Here is a 27,399-nt window from a genome sequence, read left to right as displayed (position 1 = left end):
ATTCTGAAAACATGCAGAGCCTTAATATACATATGTACTTACACCCACATAATATAAAAGTTCTAGTTTGAAATCTGTAGGAGTTAGCCAAATCAACCATGTACCCTATGTAGAATGGACAGAAAAGGGTAATACAATATGCCCCTGACTTAATTGCAAGGGCATAATAGCAGGCACAGACAGCTCCAAAGTTTACTGGACAAAGAAAATTTGAGGCTGCTGATGGCATCACAATATATATTTACAGAGTAAATGTAATGTAAATGTAACAATGTTGCTCTGTGCCACATGATTTCACATAGATATGCATGATATAAATCATATTGTGGTTATTATAAAGCATACTCTGGTCAAAACCATTTGATATGATAGAATATGGTTAAGAAATTCCTTAAATAATTGCATTAATTAATGGTATTTTGAATGAGATGAATATTTAGAAGAAAAAATTTCAGTGCAATCATCTTTCTTTATCAAGTACAATCCACTCTAACAAAAATTAAACATTTTCTCAGCAGGATCATATCCTGTTATAGTCCCTCAAAGAGAGTGAGGGGGAGGGTTGTGGTTTCACGTAAAGCACCCCATCCTTATGACTAAGTGTTTACCTTACAACAGACACATTTTATAAGCCCCTCTCATCATCATAAAGAACAAGCACTGAGGATCCTCATTGAACCAACAAGGTGAAATTATTCATTTTTATTCGTGCAAGCTCTTGACTTTTGGATGTACTTCACATGCACAGTCTGTCACAGTATTTTGAATTTATAGTGTTGTATGCTAATCACAAAACTTTCAAAAATTGCAACACCTACGAAATAGTTATGTTCATATATCATCATGTCATCTTTACATCTTTGGGTGTCTTGGGGTAGGAGTAGCTTTGTTTAAAAGCCTGATTCGACTCATTTTTGTATGCAGTAACTATAGAATGTATGCCTTCTTTTGAGACAGAGAAAAGTGGGTGTCGTGATTCTTGTTCTTGTGTCAATGTCACACTCTTTTTATAGCAAAGGCTCTTCAAGGTTCAACAATAATGGTATAAAATCCAAATTTGTTGGTCCTAAGTTTACAATACTTGGTTTTCTTCGTGCTTGAGTGTGTTTCTACATCAGCGTTTTATTTCTTCCATATGAGAATGGTATTAATTCCTATTCAAATGGAAAAAATAGTGTCAAAATAGGACAAATTGGGATTTTTCTTTCATGCAAAAAAAAAAAAGATGTTTGTTTTAAAATGAACACTAAATAAACCTTATTTTAAAAAGCAAACAAGTAATTTTTGTTTATAATCTTACAAATGAGTGCCAACCTCTTGCTCTCTAAGATGAAGTGAAAAAATAAGATAACTCATGCAATATTTCATACAAAGCCAATTACAAGCCTTGAATTATGGAGACTTAGCAGTTTGATACTGGGCATTTTTTAGCCTCAAATTTGGGGAAAATCGTCAGTATCTGACATTTTATAGGGAGAAAAAATGCTCTACATCATCTAAGTGCTAGAAATTGTGGTGTAAAAAATAAAAGAATCATGCAACTCATTGATGTAAACCAGGAAATATGTGAAATCATTTAAAAAGTATCTCACAATCCCCTTCAAATAAACCATGAACATTTACAAAACAAGATTTGTGAAACACTGATGCCCCTGTCTGGCCCAGTGGTTCTTGAGAAGATTTTTAAATGACCCCGCCCTATTTTTTGGCATTTTAAAGATTATCCCACCTTTGAAGGGGGCATGGGCTTCATTTGAATAAACTTGAATCCCCTTCACCATGGATGATTGATGCCAAGTTTGGTTTAAATTGGCCAAGTGGTTCTAGAGAAGAAGATGAAAATAAGAAAAGATTACGATAATGATGGACAACAGAAAGTTTTGATCATAAAAGGCTCAGGTGAGCTAAAAACTTCATGATTCATAACTGAAGAAAATACATGAACATGTGGTGCATATCTACTTTGTCTGAATGATAACAAGGATCCATCCTTAAGTCTTTTCAACATTCCAAAAGGATGAACAGACAATTCAGATTCAGATGCATTCCTTATGATGTCCGCTTCTTTAGGACACCCTATTCTAACTTCATACATTTAACCAGCTTTATACAAACAACTAGATCAACTTTCTTGTTATCATTCCATTCAAGGAAAAGAAAAACATTGGTATCACAAAGGAATAATTTAAAATAAACCACTCCAAAGTAAATGGGGATGAATCCACTACTTGTCTGTTTCGCATGACTGCTAATACAAGTAACATGAGGTACCGAGTACTTGTTATCCAACCAAGGTGGTAACTGTCAAAATGGCCATCAGCCTACAGTCAATATTTATCAAACCTTTTCTGAGTCTCTTCAGTAAAATCAAAATTCAACAATCTTACCTGAGTAGGACTAAGTCCTTAATTAAACAATGAGGTCAATTATGCTTTACTGAGGGTCAAGCAGTGGACAGTTTTAAAAAGATTAACACTGAATGGCTATAGTTACAATTAAATTCAATTATAGCCATATTAATATCAAATTACAGATTATTTAAATATCAATAATAAAATTTCAGCCAGATTTCTTCCTCTTTTTTCAGTTCATTGGGGGATGTCACATTACAGACATACAGGAATCTAAAATAAGAGTAATAATCACACCAAAAATTTGTACCCTACCAAAGTTGGAGTATGTCACTTTCAAACGATAAGCGAAACACAATAGGATCACAGGAGGAACAAATAGTCATTCTGGTGTCTGGACTCAGTTTGTAACATCTCATAATACCGATTGCTTTAAATTAATGGTGAATTTCAAGCCTTAATTTGTTTTCTTCAACTGTTAAAAGCCGGTGTATAATTGCACTAAATTTCAAATAACTCCAAAGTGCAATACACTTCTTTAGGACCAACTGGTAAATGTTGCCTCAGTCGACAGAAAGCAATGATTACCATGCATATTGGTCCTGTGGGGATCCGGATTAATAGGTCCTTGTTACCCCTTGCTTGTCATAAGAGGCGACTAAATGGGGCGGACCACAAAAATCAAGGCCCTGTGTCAAAGCAGGTGTGGCACGATAAAAATCCCTTCATGCTCAAAGGCCGTTAGCACCGAGCTATTAGGCCTAAATTTTGCAGCCCTCATCAGCAAACCACCAGAAGTCAATTTTGTTTCAGACAGTTTGAAACAGACTAGAATAATAACTAAGTTTATCATTATGATAACAACTTTAGATCATATAAAGCTTGCTTAAAACAGAACTCAGAAGTCCAAAATCTATCAGATAACAGATCTATTATATAATCTGGTAAATTCTTCCAATCACATTATATGCAAAAACTTGAGCCAGATGAATACTTTCTTGGATCAAATGAATTTTTAAAAATAATTTTTTGAGTCTTTTTTATGCAGTAGGTTTTAAATCACACTTTAAGCATATAGGCAGCTGATGATGAACATTAGGAAAGTCTAATGTTAAAGAGTGGAAATCGTGCAATTCATCAAAAAAATTAGAAATTAGTCGAGTTTATGGACCATCAAATTTGACCTATTTAATTCACTAGTAAGAGTGTCTGTGACCTTAAATAAACAGACCCATTGTCCAATTCTAAATGACTTGAAGGCCTGTGTCAAAAGTTTTCACAGTGATAATAAACATAAGCAATTTTCAGTTCTATATCATCTGAATCTACTGAAGTCATGGGGGAATTTTGAAAATAGAAATTTGTATCAGTACATATAATGTTTGGTAGTCAAATACTTGTTTTATTCTCTGTATTGGGGTCTGAAGATGGGGATGTTCTAAACATTTTCTATAGTCAGCAATTTTTTAAAGAAAAAGATGGCAGTACATCATGACATTTCGATAGTGTTTTTAGTTGAGTGGTCTATTGGAGCGCCAAATTAACATAAACTCAAATAACTGAAGATATCTTTAATCTAATTATTTGAAGATATCATCAATTCAATTATTTTGTGCAATAGTTGAATTGATGTGCACATCAAAATCAGTTATTGCTCTCATTAATTGAATTGTAGTGGCATCAATTCAATTGTTGATATCATCAATTCATATGAGGAGCTAGAGCAACAATTCAATTATAGCACTCATCAATTAAGCACAATAATTAATGCTATCAACAATTCAATTAATGCACACAATAATTCAGAATTGAAGATATCATTATTTATTGGAATAATTGTTGCATGCATCAAATAAATTGGTAGTATCTTCAAACAATTAAAGATATCTTCAATTATTTGAGTTTGTGATAATTTGGCGCTCCATAGCGGTCTGTGTGAATCCACAGTGATAAAAAAAATACCTAGCCCTGTCCTAATGGAAACAAGAGATGTTTGTAAAACACATATGCCCCCCCATGGTGCAAAATTGAAAAGGGTTATATACACACATCATTTAATTGAGAGTAGTATCATCAATTCAAAATATTGAGCAGACAATATCTTCCTATGTCAAGAGTGAATTGACCAGTACCAGTGTACCAAGTTTGATGTCTGTCAAGCAAAGGGTTCTCAAGATATTGAGCGGACAGTATATTCCTATATCCAGTTTGACCCTTGACCACGGGACCTCAAAATCAATAGGTGTCATCTTCTCCTGATGATGTACCAAGTTTAATGTCTGTCAAGCAAAGGGTTCTCAAGATATTCACCAGACAGTATATTCTAATGTCCAATTTCACCCTTGACCTTTGACCATGTGACCTCAAAATCGATAGGGGTCATCTTCTCCTGAAGACGTACCAGTGTACCAAGTTTGATGTCTGTCAAACAAATGGCTCTCAAGATATTGAACGGACAGTATATTCCTATGTCCAATTTGACCCTTGACCTTTGACCATGTGACCTCAAAATCAATTAGGGGTCATCTTCTTCTGAAGATGTACTGGTGTACCAAGTTTGATTCTGTCAAGCAAAGGGTTCTCTAGACATTGAATGGTCAGTATATTCCTATGCCCAGAGCGGATATGGTCTACCGACCGACAGGTGCAAACCAATATGCCCCTCTTCTTTGAAGGGGGACATAATAATATTCCCTACAAGATGCATCCATTATTGGGGCAAAAATACATTTAAGAAGAAATTGCAAATTTGAGTGACACACGGTGACACCTCTTTGCTCATCAACTTCAGTTTTCACTTCTTTACTACTTGAATCTCCATTGTTGAACTTCCAATATTTTTTAATTTGAACATGCTTTGCAGAAATAGCCATCAGCTTGACCAACATGAATTATGGATTTCGAAAAAAATCTATGCACTAAAAGGTAAAGTTGCAGGAAATAAAATTGAATTTCGAAGCTGACCTTATAATTGACCTTGGGTAAAGCTGTCACACCTATAGGTCACAATGAAATTGCGAGTTACGAATGCGCATTTACTATTATGTCTACACTGCAGTTTTTGCTCCATCCCTTTAAGGCCCCGAAGTGTAGGAGTTCTGAAATTTACAATTTATTTCACTCTTGTCCCAAAGATGCCTCATACTATATTTGAAAAGAATTGGAATGGTAGTAGTCAAGAGGTTGAAAATGTTCAATTGTTAACATATAATGACTGACCATTTTGGCCCCATCCTAATACCAAAATTCCTACCCCTGGGATCACGAAATTAACAACTTTGGTAAAGGACTACCTGCTCATTCTAAATATCCATTTACTTTCTATTTAGTATCAACAGCATTAAAGAAGATGTTTTTAAAAATGTTTTACACATAAACAAGTTTGGTCCCGTCCTGGAGTCAGAACCTCTACCCCGGGGATAATGAAATTTACAATTTTGATAGAGGTCTACTGCAGCTCTATACATCACTATGCACACATGTGGTTGTAAAGAAGATTTTTGAAAATTGGCCTAAGGCACCAGAGGTGCAGGAGTCTTGAAATTTACTTTGATGAAACCCTTGTCCCAAAGATGCATTCCAAATTTGAAAATAATTCTCAAGATGAAGTTAAAAATGTTCAATTGTTATGCACGACAGACAACCGACGACAATGGATGCAGATCAATTGCAAAAGAAGTCCTAAAGAAAGTTGATATAACAAAGTGACTTTTTCTGGAAAATTGTTTTCCCCTGTAGGTCTTTTCTTTTGTTACCCTGCATTGATCCTTTAAAGACTTCATCAAAATTATAGGAATCAATCTGAAATTATGTAAGAGCAAAAGTTTATGTGGTTTACAACATTTCCACAAAATCTGGGGGGAAATAAAGAATTGCTTCAGAGAAAATTAATCTTTTGCAGGTCACTAAATCACAAAAGCAATCATCTATATGAAATGATTTTAACAAAAATTAGAAACACTGACATTTATATATAAGCTTTATCTATGAAGGATATGGGAAGAAAGATAACTCTAGCAAAAATACATTTGGCATTTAAAAAAAAAAATCTTATGAATAAGCACTAGTTGCCAACACTAATCACTTAACGTCTCTCATCATGTCACAAAACCAAATGTTTCCTAATGAATAACTCATTTCAATGTAATATTTAACTTTATCTTTTTTTTTTTGTACTCAATTACATCCTCAAACAATCCCTCCTTGTGGTTTTCTTTAGAGTTCTTCTCCCACACACTATACTGCACAGAAAAATCATGCAATTATTTACCAATGAAATCATAGAAAAAACTCTACAACAGAAAGAAAAAGTATCTATAATCGGGTACAGGTGCCATAATCTAAAAGCTCCTTGATAAGTTAATAAGTTCGGTTGTTTGTCTATACATTATCTGTCTGAGTTGCATACACATTAATAAATGGGTGATTCAGTGGAATCTTTATACCATTCATTTAAAAACAAAAAGAGTAACATGACAAAATAATGCATTTGCAATGTTTTTGAATTAGCACTGTAATGAATGAAAAGAGCTAAAATTGAATCAATGCATAATTTGATTTTTGGCACTGCAGCACGTTACGTTAAAAGGGGAGTAATCAACTTTCAGAATAACTATCTTCTTATTTGTTAATTGTGGCCATTAATGCCGATTTAAAGGTTGTAAACTGAGTTATACCTGTGGCGCATTAGCGAAGACAGTAACACAGATGTTTGCGCCTGTTGAATCATCATTAATGGCCGCGTATAACAAATGCGAATATAGTTCTAATGCAATTTTCCTTTATGTTTTTGCTTTTCTTATTTCTTTCTTTTTAAAAATTACAAGAGGCCCACAGGCCTTATCAGTCACACGAGTTCTAGTGAAAAAATATTGCTACTCCCAAGGGCTACATAATCTAGAAAAAATTTCCTGTTCTGAATATCTAAGCTAAATGCTTAAGTTCAGCAACAGTATAACTTAAAAACTTCAATGCTCTCAAAAGTGATGAAAGCTTTACATAATACAATAGGTATATTAACATTAAAACATTAAAAGATATGACTAATTCAGGACCCATCCTTATAGAGTCAAAACCCTGGGTTGTGAAATTCATAATTTTTTGTACATCTTTTCTGCTATTCCTTAAAGAATGCATTTAAATTTTATACATTATATCAGCAAACTTGCACATAAACACTATATACTAAGTTTGGCCCCACCATGGGGTCAGAACCCCTACCCCGGGGATCATGAAATTTACAATTTTGGTAAAGGCTTTCCTGCTCTACATCATTATGCATTTAGTTTTTCTTAAACGTGTGGTTCTAGAGAAGAAGATTTTTGAAAATTGGTCAATTCTGGCCAGTTTTTGCCCCATCCCTAAGGACCCAGGGGTGCAGGAATCCTAAAATTTACTGTTTATGTCCCCCTTGTCCCATTGATGCTTCATACCAAATTCGAAAATGTTCAATTGCTAATGCACGACAACGGACGACAACCAATTGCAATAGGTCACCAGAGTTTAAAAATACGTAACGGAACGTTGTTTTGGCATTATTCTACTACAAAGTCACAGTCAAAAGCTTTACATCTTATAAAAGTTCATCTGACTGCCTCAAACCTCATTGCATCACCCAATCAAAATTCAGATTACAAAACAGTTACATTAGAATAATTCAGGAATACGTCTCAAAGAGTTTTTTTCTAATGATTCACAAATAAATCAACTACTTCTGAAAAATATCTGTTTGAGTATACACTGTAGCGAATCATGTGACTTTGGCATGACCTATTACCCGGGAAAATGATGACGAAAGTCAACAAAGGTAAATATTCAAACGAATAAGTAACACCTTTATCAATAACGAACTGTCACATAACTTATATCAACATTTGAGGGATTTTCTCAGGAACAAATCTATACTAAAATGGTAGTTCAACGTGCGATAGAAGCAGAGAACATTAACACAGTTTTTCGTTTTCAGTCAAAATCTTTCCGACCACCAAAAACTCTATATAACATTTTCAATGATTTTTTTTTTCATCTATATTAATATATAGTGAAAGTAATTACCAGTGTAATACCTATGATGTCGTCCCATCCAATTAACACAGGTATGATATATATCTCTAAAGTGTGATTTTATATTTGGTTATTCTTAAATGAGCATATATAAACTATTGCAATGAGTTAGATGAAATAGAATTTCTTTCTCTGTTTACATCACCGATTTAATGTATGTCATTCAAGATGAAGTTGTGTTTTTAATTGCATGCAACAACCAGAAGTACTACGGGTAAAGCAATAATTAATCAAATGGGTGATATACACCACTTCTACGAGGTAAACTGCAACCTGCATACATACATTAACCAATATTTCACTCATCACAAAATTCCACACACGCTTAGTGCATAATGAAACAGAACTTTCATACAAGTATGTACAGTGGCTACTTTGTCTTTTTGAATGTATCTTTCAATATTTTTAAATTCTAATACATATCTGCAGAAATTTTCAAAGAATGAATATCTTTCTCAAACACCATTTCACCAGGATAAATACCACATTCAAACAGATAATGCAAAATACATTTTTTCAAAGGAATTCTTGACTAGCATGAATTTATGAATAAGTATTAATGGTATAATCTAATCCAGGGACATTAATTTTTACAAAGGGAGTCTCTTATAACTGGTTAAAAAACCTATCCATCTGTGCTCCCGGGCGCCTGCACAGAAAACCTTTCCACTCTTTGACTACCTTTCTCTGATCCCACTCATTTTTCAAACACATTTGACTCATTATAAATACATTTTTCACATTCATTGTACATTTTTCTGACCCACTGGGCATCATGTGCTGTTAAACAGATAACAGAACATTATCCTTCACTTATAATTAAATATGAAAATATGAAAGTTTTTATTACTTCACATACATACACACATCACCTAATCCATCTACTACACTTATCATCATTTTATAGCAGTTCTAACAGACACACATGGGCTGCATCAGATAATATATATATATATATATATATATATATATATGAATGATTCAAGTTTAATCCTTCCCCCAGACATGATGGAAGACTAATAATCAAGACAGTGTGCCCCCCCCCCCCCCCCTTCATCTATGGTGGCAAGTGGATGGGAATATGGCAAATGTGTTTCATATTGAAGCTGTCATTGACTGCCAGGCTGACTGATTGATTGATTGATCGATGTTTTCCGCCACACTCAACAATTTTTCAGTTATCTGGTGGCACCCAGTTTTTATTAGTAGAAGAGAGAACCCAGATACAATGTACCTGGGAAGAGACCACCGACCTTCTAAAAGTAAACTGGGAAACTTTCTCACTTACCGGCGCGAGCGGGATTCGAACCCGCACCGACAGAGGTGAGAGGCCGTGTGATTTTGAGCGAAATGCTCTAACCACTCGGCCACGGAGGCCCGGACTGCCAGCTGGGTGGACAGTATAACAATGTAGATGAAGAGCATAGTCTATGGACTTTATGCTTTATAGCAATAGCAATAGGTAATATCAAATTGTCTCACTGGATTTAGTTCACAGAGCTTTTGATTACCAGTGTAATTGTTTAACTACTGACCAATGTGTTCCACATAATTACCAGTACTTTGGAATCAATCACAGTTCTTTATGAATCTATCCATTTATGAAAAAGCTAAATTGTTATGAAGCATATCAGATAGCATTTGACCAAATAACAGGTTGTATTTGCAAATAAGTTTATTATAACGACCGTAGCATTTGTGAAATGCTGACTTTAAACAAGACTGTTGAAACCTCTGTAACATCAACTTATTTGTCAGTTGAGATTTCTTCTCCTCATTTAGAAACTTTTTAATCAGATATGCCTCATACAAATATAAAAAGGTCAGCTATTCATGCCCATGGGAATTCCAACAGGCAGCTAATATAGGAGCACTATTTGTGCCCATGAGAATTCCAACAGGCAGCTAATATAGGAGCACTATTTGTGCCCATGAGAATTCCAACAGGTCAGCTAATATGGGAGCACTATTTGTGCCCATGGCAATTCCAACAGACTGTTGGAAGACAGATTACATAAATACTGTCAATTAGAAACTTTAGCATCTTTTTGATATCTTCAAAGTACTTGTGCATAGAATCAGAATGGTGTTTATGTGATGGTGAGGTTTTTTTTCATTCCATTTAATAGTCTGAATCTGAAGGTGTTTTACCTCGACTCTGGCATGAGATGTAGATCTTTTTAAAAAACTAACAGGAATATGCCAATCTACAAGCATTCCTTCTTTCAGTAGGTGGATGCAGTGCCAGTGTTTGGTGTGTTTTGATTTCTGGCCAAGCCCATTTCATGGCTAAAGCCACAATAATGTACAAAAAATCCCTGTCTTTGTGATTTGGTTGCATTGTTGTGTCTCTATACTGATGCAGTTAGTGTGCATCGTTTGTTACCTACTACTGGTGGATTAGCAGGGTAATAGAGACACTTTAAAACAAACTGCATATGCATACTTTTTAAATCTCAAAAATCTATTGCTATAGAGCTTTAAGTAGTAGATTTTCAATTGAATCCAGGATCCACAAGATAAGAAAGCTTCATGTTGACAAAAACGACCTCAACTACAGTGAAAATAATATCAAAGAGTCACCACTGGGAAAGTAATCAATGTAGACAGAGGCAGATGTCTTTACTCTAACAATTCTGGCAGAAGCCTACTGATTTTTAATCCAGTATCCTGCCTACCAATTCATATGTTAAATCTAGCAATTTCTACAAAGTGCTACTTTCTTTTAGATTTTGAGCTCGGGAAAGTCATATTTATTGTTACTGAAACAGTGTGATGTAATGTTTCATGTGTGATAATTTGGATCATGTCCACAAGAAAGCTTTAATTAGGTTTAGTTTTTCCATTTACTAACCAATGTTGATCAATATAAGCAATGTTAACATATTAAAACCCTGGGTTCCCTTGGTAAAGTGTAGCGCTATTACCCATGGGGAGCCCCTCAATTCCAGCTTTATATAGTAATCCAAAAATTGTGCATGGGGAGTACCCAGGAAAATACTGGTAGAGGGTAAACATAGATTACAACACATCTTATTTTGTATTACCAGGGCCTGGCATTAGAAAAACATCAGTTACTTCAAAAACTTCTTCAGAAGCAAGATGAAGTAAAGAAACATTCGGCTTTGTGATATTTATTCATAAAATATTTCAAATGCAGTATCTTGTCCTCTAAAATTTATGTCAAATGACTGTATCCTATTTCCATTTTCAATGTAGCATGGCAAGTATTCCATCATCATTGAAAGTAAGTTTTTTTACTTGCCAAGATGGTCAAGCAGTCAAGTGCGCTGGTCACATGCTGCTAGGAGATTTCGTTCCACAGGTTATGAGTTCAACCCCAGGTAGGGGCAGAAGTGGATATCCATTTTATAGTGAATTTCTGTGCTTATATAATAAACATTGTAAAATAATTGTCTACTAGCCAGATTTTTCATTGACTTTGGGGGGGGGGGGGGGGGGGGGGCAATATTTAAATAACTTTTACTGCTTGTGAGTTTTTGGAAAGAAGTCCTTCAATGTTTACATAGCTACTAACATATTGTAACGAGATAACTAACTTGTTATAATGAGAAACTAGCTCTTTAAAACAAGATTAACTCATTTAAATGAGATAATTAACTCATTAGAACAAGAAAACTAATTTGCTATACCAAGATTATTTACTCAATACAATGATCGAGATTATTAACTCATTTTCTTTTTACTTTCACAAAAATAAGCCCACAATAAAAGATTATATCATAAGTAAGAAAAAATTGTCAATTTCAATTTAACAAAAATCATGTCTTTAAGGAAGAATAGCACACCAAAGAAATCTGATATGGATGGAAAGTGGAGGATATATACAAAAATATTTTAACTTGAAACTCAAATCTACTGAATTTAGTTTAAAAATACAGTTTAAGAAGATCTGGGGGGAAAAAATTAAAACCCCTGCAACATTGAACCCACAATCAGCAGATCAGCAGTCGACATGTTAACCTACTGAGCTATCCAGCTATTTGTGAAAAAGGAATATACAGGTATTGCTGATATTTATATTTTGTTTCTTTCATGTTTCAAAAGGAGGTCAGCCATTATGATGATGTGTTATTCCTCCTTAATTGGATTTATCGTTTTGTTAGTTTACATGTATTTCATTTCATTTTCTTCATAAAATATTGTCTTAATTGTTTATAATCTTGCATTTTCTTTGATTAATGCAAATTTAACAATTCATTTGATTACAATTTGGAGGCGAAATCAATTGTGGGAAATGTCAATCACATCACTTCCAAATTAACAAGATTGGAGAGTTTGTACATTTTGTAATTCTTTATTTCTCTATTGGTGCTGGGGGCAAAAATGATGCCAAAAAACATAAAGAGACCAATGGTGAAAAAATTCTAAAACAAACTTCAAAGCAGATTACTGAACAACAATAATCCTGGTGAGATGATGAAAAAATGGTCACCACTGGCTGTGTTAAACTGGATGTAGATAATAGCCAAAATTTAAAGGGAAGGGGAGGGGCCTATAAAAATTCTAAATGCAAAAGTAAAATGACTGCTTGATGTAGGTAAGCACTATAGTTTGAATATATTACTTGATTGGGACCTGTCATATTATTCATTTTTCTGAGCTCACACAATGTATCTCATAGAAGAGGTACAATGTATCTCATAGAAGAGGTATAGTGTACCAGTGTTGACCTACAAGGTTCAGCATTAAACAAAGTGTTGTACAACCTACTGTGAAAAAAATAGCTTTTTCTTTCAAGACATCAAAAAGCGAGGGAGTTAATTCATAACAGAGGAAAGGCATGGAAATGATCTGAAGAACTAGAATCACCTCACAAGATAGCTAATACGCAAAACATTTATGATGATCAATAACAAGTACCTTTCATAATAGGTACTCCAAAAACCGTTAATGACTCTAAACTTCCTCTAGATGTCCTTGGCAATGCCTTGACATAGATGATAATTTTATCATCAAGATCAGGGTGAGATAAAACGTGGTATTCTAGTGATTAAGTGTAAAAGCTCTACCACTGAATAATGAAAAGTCAAGTGAAGGAAACTCTTATTTGAAATTGTGTACTTAGAAAACACAGCTTCTTGATTCCAAGAACCCACTGGCATATAAATTAAGGTAAAGTTGAAAAATTTACCGTAAGTCTCAACAAAATGCCACAATGCTTACCTTTATCACTTTCTATATAACTGTGGTATACTAAGTAAGACCACATTGTCAAGTACTACAATCTGGAAAACAGTTGGTAAACAGTAATCTTAAAAATCCTTCAAGAGATCAATTGACCTTGTTCTACCATTTATTCGCTCTAACCTGTACAAATATGCATCTATACTACATTATAACAATTTCTTCAACATTACTGAGTCAAACTGAAGACATCAGGTGTTCTTGCTTTTAAGTCTCATCCAGAAGACCCAAAAACTTCTAATATATAACAAGTGCTTGATGAAGGAGCAGTTAAATTGACACCTTAGGTCTGGTAAGACCATGTTCAAACTCATGACCTTTCTATCATAAAGTGAGTGCACTACCAGTGGAGCTACTGAGACTGGTGTACATATGTCAATTAACAAAACAAAATAACTCGACATGTCAGAGCAACACGAATGTCCCTGCCCAAGGGCCATAACTCTGCCAAAAGTTGTCTGACCAGACTCACTCAGTACTTCTCATAATATATCTATATCTCAAATTTCAATTTAATATGTGCATGTATGACCGAGATAATAAGTGGAAACTGTGAAATGTTGGAAATCTTTAAAAGTCAAAATGGGTTAATTCTTCCAAAAATTATTTGACCAGAACCAAATGCAAAATTGACCTGCATTTTTTTTCAGGACATATCTATATCCCAATTGTCAATGTATGACTGTGGTAATGAGTGAAAACTGAATTATTCAATTTTTTTCTAAATCAGTGGGGGCAAATAAATTTTTGACCTGACCCAAATATGAACCTGACCTGTATATTCTCATAACATATATATATCCTGAATTTCAATTCAAAATGTCCATGTGTAACTGAGATAATAAGAAACTAAATTGTTTGAAATTCAAAACTCTATTAAAAATTATTCAACCAGAACCAAAGAAGAACTTGACCTGGATACTTTCATGATGTATCTATATACCAAATTTCAGTTGAATATGTGCAACCGTAGCATAAAAAATGAAAGTAAATTGAATAATGATGGAAAGATAGAAAAGAATAATACTATGTGCCCTTGCCATTTCACGGTGGAAGCATAACAATTAGTTTAATATTTGCTGAAACATTAAAAACAATTCTGGAAAACACCTATTATGGATTGACAGAACAAAGGATGAATAGAAACATAAAACACTATGTCTATGTCTGTATAGAGGGGATAGAAACATAAAACACTATGTCTGTATAGAGGGGATAGAAACATAAAGCACTATGTCTGTATAGAGGGGATAGAAACATAGAGCACTATGTCTGTATAGAGGGGATAGAAACATAAAGCACTATGTCTATGTCCTGTATAGAGGGGATAGAAACATAAAACACTATGTCTGTATAGAGGGGATAGAACATAAAACACTATGTCTATGTCCTGTATAGAGGGGATAGAAACATAAAACACTATGTCTGTATAGAGGGGATAGAACATAAAACACTATGTCTATGTCCTGTATAGAGGGGATAGAAACATAAAACACTATGTATGTATAGAGGGGATAGAACATAAAACACTATGTCTATGTCCTGTATAGAGGGGATAGAAACATAAAACACTATGTCTGTATAGAGGGGATAGAACATAAAACACTATGTCTATGTCCTGTATAGAGGGGATAGAAACATAAAACACTATGTCTATGTCCTGTATAGAGAGGATAGAAACATAGAGCACTATGTCTGTATAGAGGGGATAGAAACATAGAGCACTATGTCTGTATAGAGGGGATAGAAACATAAAACACTATGTCTGTATAGAGGGGATAGAAACATAGAGCACTATGTCTGTATAGAGGGGATAGAAACATAAAACACTATGTCTGTATAGAGGGGATAGAAACATAGAGCACTATGTCTGTATAGAGGGGATAGAAACATAAAGCACTATGACTATGTCTGTATAGAGGGGATAGAAACATAAAACACTATGTCTGTATAGAGGGGATAGAAACATAGAGCACTGTCTGTATAGAGGGGATAGAAACATAAAACACTATGTCTGTATAGAGGGGATAGAAACATAGAGCACTATGTCTGTATAGAGGGGATAGAAACATAAAACACTATGTCTGTATAGAGGGGATAGAAACATAAAACACTGTCTGTATAGAGGGGATAAAAACATAAAACACTATGTCTGTATAGAGGGGATAGAAACATAGAGCACTGTCTGTATAGAGGGGATAGAAACATAAAACACTATGTCTGTATAGAGGGGATAGAAACATAGAGCACTGTCTGTATAGAGGGGATAGAAACATAAAACACTATGTCTGTATAGAGGGGATAGAAACATAAAACACTATGTCTGTATAGAGGGGATAGAAACATAAAACACTATGTCTATGTCCTGTATAGAGGGGATAGAAACATAAAACACTATGTCTGTATAGAGGGGATAGAAACATAGAGCACTGTCTGTATAGAGGGGATAGAAACATAAAACACTATGTCTGTATAGAGGGGATAGAAACATAAAACACTATGTCTGTATAGAGGGGATAGAAACATAAAACACTATGTCTATGTCCTGTATAGAGGGGATAGAAACATAAAACACTATGTCTGTATAGAGGGGATAAAAACATAAAGCACTATGACTATGTCTGTATAGAGGGGATAGAAACATAAAACACTATGTCTGTATAGAGGGGATAGAAACATAAAACACTATGTCTATATAGAGGGGATAGAAACATAAAACACTATGTCTGTATAGAGGGATTAGAAACATAGAGCACTATGTCTATGTCTGTATAGAGGGGATAGAAACATAAAACACTATGTCTGTATAGAGGGGATAGAAACATAAAACACTATGTCTGTATAGAGGGGATAGAAACATAGAGCACTATGTCTGTATAGAGGGGATAGAAACATAGAGCACTATGTCTGTATAGAGGGGATAGAAACATAAAACACTATGTCTGTATAGAGGAGATAGAAACATAAAACACTATGTCTGTATGGAGGGGATAGAAACAGACACTACCAAAATAGTGATATCGACATTAATGTACTCTGTCAAGTCCCAACATTCTCAAATTACTGTCCAGAATCACATGTATAGAAGCAAAGCCTTCACTTTAGTCACAGGTATAGATGAGCTACTGTAAGACCAAACCATGGCACAAATATGATCATCCAAGTTCCAACAATGTTATATTGCTTACAATAACAACTAAGCAATCATTCCTGTCCATTGAGAATATGAAAGGTGAAGATAACGAACAGTGATCAATCTCATAACTACTATAAGCAATACAAAATAGACAGTGGGCAAAACACAGACCCCTGGATATACCATAGGTGGGATCAGGTGTCCAAGAGGAGTAAGCATCCCATGTCAACTAGTCACACCCACCGTGAGCCCTATATCTTGTTCAGGTAAACGTAGTTATCCGTAGTCAAAGTCAGTGTGCCAAGAACGGTCTAACAATCGGTATGAAACATATCAGACAGCATATGAAGTCAATTCATGTAATGTACATGTCTAAGATGCTCAGAAGAATGTTCATGTTTGTTGCCAAAATTGTCAATACTAGAAACATTTTAAAGAATCTTATTTCCATGCTATCAATAGTAAGATATCCTAAGATTTAGGAGCAGAACTACAATCACTTTTTATGCTCTGCATGTTTTTGGGAGGTGGGGGTTGTAATATATTTTTTGGCTCAGAATTTCTTGATGCCTCTGAAAATTGAAACAAATATTTTCTATATTGTCTTTACAAAGAACAATATCTAAACTGCTGTAAAGCTTGCTAACTTATGATAGATATGTAACTCCCCAATGATGAAATGTGCCTGTGCTTTTCCTCAACAGAGACTGTAATGTTTAGTTTGACCTATCTGTAGAGGAAACAAGATAATTTGTAAATTTCAGCTTTATTTCTCCACTTTTTTATTTCTAAACATACAGCTGCTGACTCTAAATCAGCAGTTTCTATTTCGGTTTGATAAAAGGTTGAAGATTTAAAATACCTTGAGGATAAGAGTAACTGTAAGGAGAATTATCCCATGACTTTTACAATCTTTATTTCTAGTATATTTCATAGATCTCTCTCTCTCTCTAAATATTGAGCATGGTGATCCTTTCTTGTACCCAGGATAAAATATCAAAAACCTTAATTCTCCTCTTTCCATCTCTGTGTCCTTCAGAATTTTTTTATGGTTTCAAAATGACACCTTGTCTTTTGTTGCACTTCATAAACCCACCTCGGTATATTAAATGTAGACAAAAAGGTTACCAGTATATGTAAATGAGCAACACTCATAAATGAAAAATTTGTCTGTTTGAATTGATATCCACCTACTTACCTAAACAAATATTTTATTTCTCATCTGCTGTAGAATTAATCACTCTATATGAAATGGACTTTTAACATGTTATATAATACATGCACAGCATAAATGCCCCAAACCCATAAAAGAAAAACCAAATTAGTTTCACCCAAATGACATGTAGATATGTATGTTGTCTTATTTATTCTGAAAAAGTCATAAACTGGAAACCAACAACACCTTGAGGTTTAAACTGCAGAAGATTCTCACGAGTGGATATCACCTGGTATTCAATAGGGTCTGCATCTATTTCTTCTTATTTAATCTGAGACTACAAGACCAGGCTCCGGGGCCATTACGCTTAATTTTGATTTCAGTCTCACTTTTACATTTAAGTGACATACAGTTAAAAATCACACCAGACATCAATCAAAAGGGAGCTGATCCAAGTTTTACGGCTCCCAAGTACAATTTAAAAAAGATTTCAAAATTCAATTTCTGACTACGACACCTGGCATTCTCAGTGCACTAATCATGTAATGTGCGAATACACTTCAAAATGCTTATTCTTAACATCAATTGATGTTTTATTTCATTTTTTAACAACAATTAATGTTTTATTTCATTTTTATTTTTGCTTTACTATTACCATTATCTCTACATGTCATAGGTTTGGGATGATCCATTAGGAAACCACAATGATTTACTTGACGATCTATTGATGTAATGTGTATATCTAAATAACTATTTCATATTCGGTAAAAAAAAAAAATGAAAGTAAAATATTGGTATGCTGTAACATAAACCATGACGGAGGAAGGTCATTTCTGTGTCGCCCAATGGGAGAAAATTAGCAGGAAGGGAAATGTTTGGAATTCCTGTATTTGAAGAAAATAATGTATGTTAAATGGGCAGATGTTAAATGTCAACATGCAGTGTGGCAAAACATTTAACAAGATATGTATACAAAATATGCGTGTCACCCTTCCCCAAATCACAGCATACAGCACTATATTTATATTACAAATTGCATTTTCCTCTATGAACCAACCAATTTCAGCACACGGCACAATCCGTTCATATTGACTATGAACTAGTTTAAAGCACGCAACTGAGAGAGCGTAATGATTTGAAAAAATACAACATGTGTTACAAATACCTCGCAAAGTCACCCCTCGGATTAAGATTGTGATCTTACGTAGATTATCATCCCAATCTTAATCTTGTGGTCTCCTAGCTCTAAAATACAGTGCACCGTGCAATGTTGATATGTACGTCACAATATGACTGTGACATAGGTGGATCTTAGGAGTCCGTTGTATGCAACAAAATATACAAGCAATGTAAACAAATGGTGATTTAGTAGATGAATACAAATATAAGAAATGAACATCACTATAGAGCTAGCGTGATTCACAGAATTTGCCGCAAATCCAAATCCATTCATATCGACCATGAACAGCTCAAAAGTGATGTTCATTTCTTAAATACACAGTAAAGAATAGTCTGCATGGTAGTCTTCTCCAATGATATGTTGTGCACATAGCACAATATTACACAAAATATAACAATAAACTGGGCATTAGAAACACAGGTAGTGACCTTGACCTTGGATGTGTAGCAGCCTACGACGTAGGTCTGTGAGGTACAGCATTCTTTAAGTTATCCATTGTACAAAATGTAAGAAATGCATAAAAACCTGTCTGACCTGGTAGTAACCTTGACCTTGGATATACTGACCTCTCATGCAATAGGAATCAGTATGAAGTCTGTGAGATAAACTCTTTATTGTTATTACTGAAACTGTCTAAAATGAAACAACTATTTCCAAGAAAATAGAATTGGAATATAAATAGACGGTTTCATAATGAACACTATTTTTATATCTTGTGTGATCAGTATTCTACAATCACACATACATGTTTCAGGTTCATTAAATTTCTTTTCAATTAATCAAAGTGAATTCTTTTTAAAAACGTATATAATAAAATACTGGTGTCTGACCTTTATATAGCAATGCACTGTAACTGTATGCAGCCAGGTTGACAATGGTTTTCAAGAGGTGAACATTTTCATTGTTGTACACCTTAAATTTTTTTCCTATATAAAACTAATAAGATTTAACTGTTAAACAATCTCTCACACTTGTGGTCTAATGTCCGTTCAACAGTTTATGTATTGTTGACCGGGCAATAGTCTGCCCTATTTCTAATGGCTATGAAAGTCACGTCATTCTTGGTCTGCTGCTTTGTTTACGTAATGATGAAGTTCGCTGATAATAAAAGACAGAATTCATTAGATGAAAAGCAGAGCAGAAACACAAATAATATAAATCATTAATTAGGATATAGGGTACATTTTCTTTTCAACTTATTGGGTATGTTTTCTTTTAACTAGTGATAAATGTATGCAATCAAGTTCTAATAAGTCAACAAACCATGTGCATCTAAAAAAAAAAAAACAACCAAAAAAGAATGAAGCTAGGTGTATCACAAAACAGTTGTTGAATGTGTCCTCAAACAACAGCTGTTTTTTGTTTGACCCTCGAACGGATCTGTTGCCCTCAGCCTACGGCTTCGGGCAACAGATCCATCCTCGGATCAAACAAAGCAGCTGTTGTCCATGAACTCAGTCTGTAACTGTATAATTTACCTCAACAATATACAGGCATTACTTGATTTATTATACTGAATTTCATACATTTGTTAATATATATAACAAAGTACAAATATTTCACTGAATTTCTTTTTTACCTCGATTTTATTGTACTCAATTGCAAGTAACAAAACATGGTGAAATCAATTCCAAATTAACACGTTCAAACCATTTACTTCTATGATAGTTACAAGATATATGTTGGTACCAATATACCAGCCAGACTGCTGATTATCGAACATTCATAAACTGAGTAATTCGTTTGCTATGATGAATACAACTATCAATGTTGGCCTGGTCACAATGCTCATGAATCTTCAAGAATTTCTTGCTTGCAAATAAATGTTGGTTTGAAGTAGCAGTATGCCTCCATCAGGTAATCTAAATTACTCTTAAATTTGTAAATAAAATTTTAGTAAACATAGTTCATTGCAAGTTAAACTAGAGATTGTTTTTATGAAAAACAATTATCTCTCCAGCTCCCCAAATAGGATGTACATGTTCCAAATAAAACCTCCTCCCCTTAATGTACTGCATGGTACAGAGTAGAAAGCATTTGTGACAAACAGACAGACCATGAGACGGACAGAAAGTACAATAACAATGTCTCCCCCTGAAGGAGGGGAGAAATAATTTCCTTTTTTCTCTTTCCTCTCTCACTCTTTGCATTCAATATACGATTCCTTGGTTAATCAATTTTTAGCCATCATAATTAAAAGCAATGAAACCAATTACATGTTTATCGGGTAAAAGTTAATTAAAACTGCAGTTTTTCAAATCGCTGATTCACATACTGATATGAACATTATTTCCATTTACATGTATTTTAGAATGATAACTTTTAAACAAGTTTATAATTTCACCCCATTAGGACATATTTGCAACAGATCTCCTGACAAATCTCAAAACTACGTCATTCAAGTGTAATACCAACACACGCATCATTATATATACTACACACACGTAATATACAAGGGCTCCATAAAGTTCATGGACTGGTCTCATTCTTTCTGAGCTAATTGATGGTCTTAATGAAAATTACTGTCTGTATTTTACATGCATTTAGTACATCATTCACAAATTGTGCAAGATACAATTTGAAAATCCTTGAAATGATTAAATTATCTGTGCCACCATTGTGACTCCAAGCAATCATCTTGATGTATGAATGTCACCATGAAGTGTATTCGTGGAAATATGAACTGTTGCAGATTGATCATCGAGAGATCCATGGGCAACATCGCTCACCTGAATCATCTTGGCCCTGCTGGTTTTCAGTTATTGTGATTTTTAAAAGATATTTTCAATCTTTATCCCTATGAATGTTTTTTATCCCATATTGTGGTCCCAACCTAGCCCCAAAGGATTATGATATAAATATGATACAAGCTAGGTCACAAAGTAAAAAAAAAAATCATTATATGAAATGTATAAGGTCTTGTCATAAGGAATCTATATACAAAATATGAAGACCCTACCTTAGGGGTGAGACCAAAAGTTCAATGTCTGATTAAAAACTAAATTCACATAGTTTTCCCCAATACCCCCCCCCCCCCTTCCCCCTTTAAAACTAAATATGATGAATGTTAAAACTAATTGGTTAACAAGTAAAAACATACAAGTATGATTAATGCTCTGTATACTTTTACTACTGTACTGTTTATTCACAAATTAAAGTGTACAGTAAAACTATTAAACATTCAGTAAAATGTAATATCATTATGTGTTTTTTAACAGTCACTTGTCTTTTTTCTTTTTCCACTAAAGTGTAATTGATGTTGGATGACAGAAACTTACGGGAGTTTTAATCCCCCCTCTCCCTAACTATTTGAATTTCGATTTTTATCCGACATCGATCTTTTGATCTTGCCCCTTAAGCAGTTCAGGGGATATTGCTTAAGTTAACAATTTTGAAAACTAGAAATGTTTTCTAAACATATATAACCCCCCTCTCCAATATTGAAAAGGATAAACGTTTCATTTAGAATAACTAGTGAAAAATATGGGTTATCTATTATTCGGGGGCAAACATTATAATAAGTTTGATTTCTCAAATTAAATTAAATTTCCAAGTGATCAGTCATGATCTTTGATCTTGTGACCTGAAAACCAATGGGGACCATCTACTCTTTAGGGGGCTCCAGTAAACTGAGTCTAACGTCTGTCAAGGAAATGGTTATCAAGATATTGAATGGACAATATCTTATGTCCAGTTTGACTCTCAACCTTTGACCTTGTGATCTCAAAATTGAAACAGAAAATCTATTCCTTAGGTAAAACCAGTGTACCAAGTATGATATCTGTCAAGCAAATAATTCTCAAGAAATTGAGCAGACAATATTCTATTCTGTCCAGTTTGACCCTTGACCTTGTGATCTCATAATCAATATGAGTCATTTACTCCTTAGGTAGAACTAGTGTACCAAGTTTAATTGTCTGTCAAGCAAAGCATTCTCAGGATATTGAGCAGATAATATCTTACTATATCCAGTATGACCCTTGACCTTGTGCCATGAAAATCAATAGGGGCTATACCAAGTTTGGTACCTGTCAAGCAAAGGATTCTTTAGATATTGAGCAGACAAACCCTGGTCTACAGATTGAATGATCTACCGACCGATTGACAGGTGCAAAACAAAATGCTCCCTCTAAAACTGTCACAGTTAACAAACTTTTCAGTTCGGTTCAGGAAATAAAACCTTGGTTTTCGTTTTTTTCTGTTAATTGTTTCATTTTGAGTGATAAAAGAATAATGAGGATCCTAAAGTAATTATTTTTCTGTACAAATGTGGCACGAGGTGGATTCAAATGATGACAAAAAGGAACCTCAGCACACTGACAGCAGTTTAGCTTACTGAGCTACACTAACTTCAAGAACTGAGGATATAAACAGGAACCAGGGTGTCAAAAACAGGTTCCTAATTTTTTGTAGGTTTTTAGTGAATTTGAACCCCAAGACAGGGATGTCCCTAAAAATCCCTATCGTAATTGTTCTTAAGATTGTAATCTATCAAAATATCATAATTTCATTTAAGGATAAGCTACCCTGCCCTGAAGGACTTCTAGGCCAAAACAGCGCTAAAATGTCGTGCGGGAAAACACTGTTCAGGTCAACTTTGAAAGTTAATTTCAGCATTGCAAATAATAAAGTTTAGGTCAAAATAGTAAATTTGAAAAATTCAAACATATATCCCACCCCCCTAAAAAAAAAACCAATGAAAGCTGATAAAACAATGTGGCTTTTTCTGGAAAATTGTTTTCTCTATAGGTATTTTCTTTTGCTACCCTGTATTGATCCTTTTTAAAAGAATTGAGACTTAAAAATTCTGTCTGTAACAGCATCTTATGTACAGACTACTTGTTTTCCTCGCACTAACTCAAATGTCTTTCATTTCTAAACACATATTATAATTCTGAGATCTCAAATCCACAGCTATCCTGCTATCTTAAAATCATTTCAAGCAAATCTTTTGTTACACACATGTATCTGATTAATGATTTCTATACTTATAGATTAATGCCACATTTAATTCAAGCATGATCTTTATATCCTGACTTTTAATGATAAATCTACACAAAAACATCAATTTAAACCTTCATTTCATCACATACCATGAAGTAAATGTCAAAATTACAAATGATTGCAATATGGCATGCAAACTATATCCAAGTAATAAATACTGATGCCAACTTAAGGGCCCCACATTAAGCCATTATTATTGTATTTTTGTAGTATACCAGAAAATTGCTTTTCTTTACATGATAAATAGTTGAAATTGATATCTGTAATTCAATTTGAAGACTGTAACTATTTACTGTAAATTATCCATTTCTTTCACTCACCATTACCATATTTTCATACACTCTCTGACAAATATTCTCTGTTGTGTGTGACATAATTAAACCATGAGTTGTTTTTCTATGGAGGCAAACTGTATAATTCATTTATCATACAGCATTGACAAAACTCTTCAAAAAAAATTTTATGATCTCTAACATCAAACTTCATGTCATTAACTGAATTTTTCACCAACTAAAACCCTTAATAGAAATATCATAAAAATTACATTACACAGACCTTCGAAGCATAAAAGAAGAGCTTTTCATTCAGCCTAAATTCTAATAAAAGATTACAAGCTTCGTTAATAGTAGCAGTTTCCTGAACCCCCTGCCTCCTTTATAACGCCTCCTACTGCCAGCATGCAGTGCCCCTAATTGTCTATTTCGACTTCTGTCTCAAATATTTCACAATGATAAAATCAAAGCTCTCAAACAGCACTGCCTTTTTCTAAATGACATAATCTTTCATGCCATTTTAACCAAAGGAATAATACTTGACTGATCAAAAAGGCACCCATAAAAACAATTAACAGCCAGACCGTCACATGAGAACTTTACAGAGAACCTGTTTTCCTGAACATTGTGCATGAATCAATTATTGAATAGAACTTGATAATAAAATTTGACAGACTCAGTGAACTTTTGAGACACTTGATACACATGCCCTTATTTACCTCTTGATCGCCACCATTTGTGAGTCCATCTATTCCACAGGTACCCTGCTCTATAACCTTGAACACCTTCATCATTGGCATTCTGGATCACAAGATCATTTTCATTTAGTTTTGTTCTTAGAATTCTGATTCCTTTAACATCTAGAAATGGTGCAATTGTTGTTGCATACAATTTTCCTTTTGTCATGGATATTTCCGAATTTGTTGTCAATACTGATTTTGTTGCCAATACTGATTTTGTTGTCAATACTGTTTCCTGTGCTATTGTAGTTGGTGTTGATAATGTTGTTGCTGTTTCTGTCTTATTTTGTTCTGTCACACTATTTGTTGTCAATTTATAGGATTTATCGAATGACTTTGTTACATTTTGCACAGAACTTTTCAAAACTAAATTATCATCATCATCATCATTTTTTAATTTTTCATCATTTAAAGTTGTTAAAATCTGTTCTCTCTCTTTTGGCTCAGATGTGCTTTGAATTGTTGTCTGCTGAACAGAAGTGAATATTTCACTGTCTTTTTCATTTCTATCATCTAATTTGGTAATTGCATCACTTGGTTTCTCAGTTGTATTCTGTACATCTGACATATCTTTGCTTCTCATCTTAAGTGAAACTTCATCCTCTATAAATGTTGCAGATCTGTTTGATTTTCTATCTTCCTCTGTTGTCACATAACTTGTAGTTGTCACTGGGAAAGTTGTTGGAATATTGTTAGATAGAGAGGAATTCCGTAGAAATATCACAGACAGCAATGTAGAATTTGACAGAATGACACTGTCTCGGGACAAGTTTGATTTGGTACTAACATCATTTGGTGACAAGGTCTTAACCCTTGATAATGATGTTGTGTTCAAAGTTCCAGTGGGGGTCGTATAATCCGCTGATGATCTGTCTGGGGCTAGAGTCGACTTTTCCCTATTCAATTTGAAGTCACCATTTTTAGAAAACAGTGAAAATAAATATGGCACAAAGACGGGCTTTCTGTGTTTAGGACGTCTCCTTCTAGCCCCTGCCATTGCTGGATGTTCCAACACAAGGCAAATACACATAAGCAAAGCACATATAAATTTTTGAGACCTCATGGTTATTCACTTAAATATTCAAATAAAACTCTTTCCTACAGAAAAATAAAGTTTCCATGGCAAATGCATCAATAAATTCTCTTTAAAACACTTTCCTTTCTTACACACTTACAAATAATTTATAAAGTAGCATTTTCCACTCCATGTTTCTAAAACAAGAAACTCGCCACTTCAATCCACAATGTAACTAAGTAATTTCTCCACAAAACAAACCATCACTCATTTTGTTTTGTGTTTTGGTGGGGTTTTTTCCAGTCAAATCGCAGAGCACAGATGCATCATGAGACAGTTTCTAAGCTTCCAATCCAAACACTGCATAGAAAAAAATCACTGGTTACTGACAGAAATCGTAAGCATCCCAAATGAGAACACAAGCTGAAGTCAACACACAGAATGAGATCATAGTCTTGATACCTGACACTGGAGTATATTAAACTATCTTACAACCATGAAAAAACTTAACAGAATGTGACATCACTGATGTTTAATTAAAGATGCCTGTACCAAGCCTTATGATGTACAACTTCTGGGGAGCTAAAGGCATGAATGAAGCAATTTAAAATACTGGCAATATCATTTCAGAGTTTATGAGTCTCTCATACAAATTATGCCTCTGTGCAAAGTTCAGCTCCCATTACATATTTTTTCAGCCCTTTAACACACATATTGTTTCCAAGGTAAGTGAATCATTTCTTTGAAGTTGGTGAAAATTGACAGGTAATTCTTAAATCTATTTGAGCTTCACCATTCTTTATCACACATGATTTTAACAACTCAGGTATTTGTTTATTTTCAAAATTTTACCTGTAAATTCAAGGTAAAAACTACATGTTCAGGTGTGCATGAAAAGCTTCTTTTTTTTCGACATTTGTACTTTTGAAACGCCTGATAACAATCCAAATGCAAGTTATATACAAGTGCTTCATTGCTTATCATCTATTTCACCAAACTTCAAGAATGCTTTAACAATACTATCTAACATTTTCTCTGTAAAAATCACAGGGTTTGTCTCAACTAAAATCAAATGACAAAAGTTTAAAACAAGATTGTTATTATGCAAAAATTCTAACTCCTTTGCAGTCAAATGCAATTTACAATTCAGATGCGACTTTAAAATGTGAATATATCGAACAAATGTTGTTTATAACTGAACAGATGTAGTTTCTTCATTTCTATGCCTAACACAATAAAACATCTTTCTTTTTCAGATCTTCTTTCAACATTTA

The 27,399-nt window shown here is 34.1% G+C and overlaps 2 protein-coding genes across 3 annotated transcripts in view; both read right to left on the bottom strand.

Annotated features, from left to right (window-relative positions):
* The window catches only part of LOC125649096 (uncharacterized), a 130,183-nt gene that overhangs the window by 52,628 nt on the left and 50,156 nt on the right, over positions 1–27,399 (bottom strand). The gene's annotated exons all lie outside the window — the stretch shown is intronic.
* On the bottom strand, positions 691–26,716 carry LOC125649097 (uncharacterized). The gene is made up of 2 exons (XM_048876324.2): positions 25,090–26,716; positions 691–1,154 (listed from the first exon to the last, which is right to left on the bottom strand). Exons 1-2 carry the CDS (start codon positions 26,171–26,173, stop codon positions 1,123–1,125), a joined length of 1,116 nt encoding a protein of 371 aa, XP_048732281.1. The 5' UTR covers positions 26,174–26,716; the 3' UTR covers positions 691–1,122.

This window comes from Ostrea edulis, chromosome 5 (genome assembly GCF_947568905.1).
Source record: "Ostrea edulis chromosome 5, xbOstEdul1.1, whole genome shotgun sequence".
NCBI lineage: Eukaryota > Metazoa > Mollusca > Bivalvia > Ostreida > Ostreidae > Ostrea > Ostrea edulis.
The sequence above is the reverse complement of the archived record's forward strand: the minus strand, read 5'-3'. Positions and strand labels throughout refer to the sequence as shown.

What these genes read in the sequence shown, in the direction of transcription:
- LOC125649097 (XM_048876324.2), bottom strand. Translation starts at nt 26,173, where the DNA reads ATGAGGTCTCAAAAATTTATATGTGCTTTGCTTATGTGTATTTGCCTT. An exon ending in CAAATGGTGGCGATCAAGAG is followed by an intron (nt 1,155 to 25,089) that starts GTAAATAAGGGC and finishes CCATTTGAATAG; the next exon opens with GAATTAATACCATTCTCATA.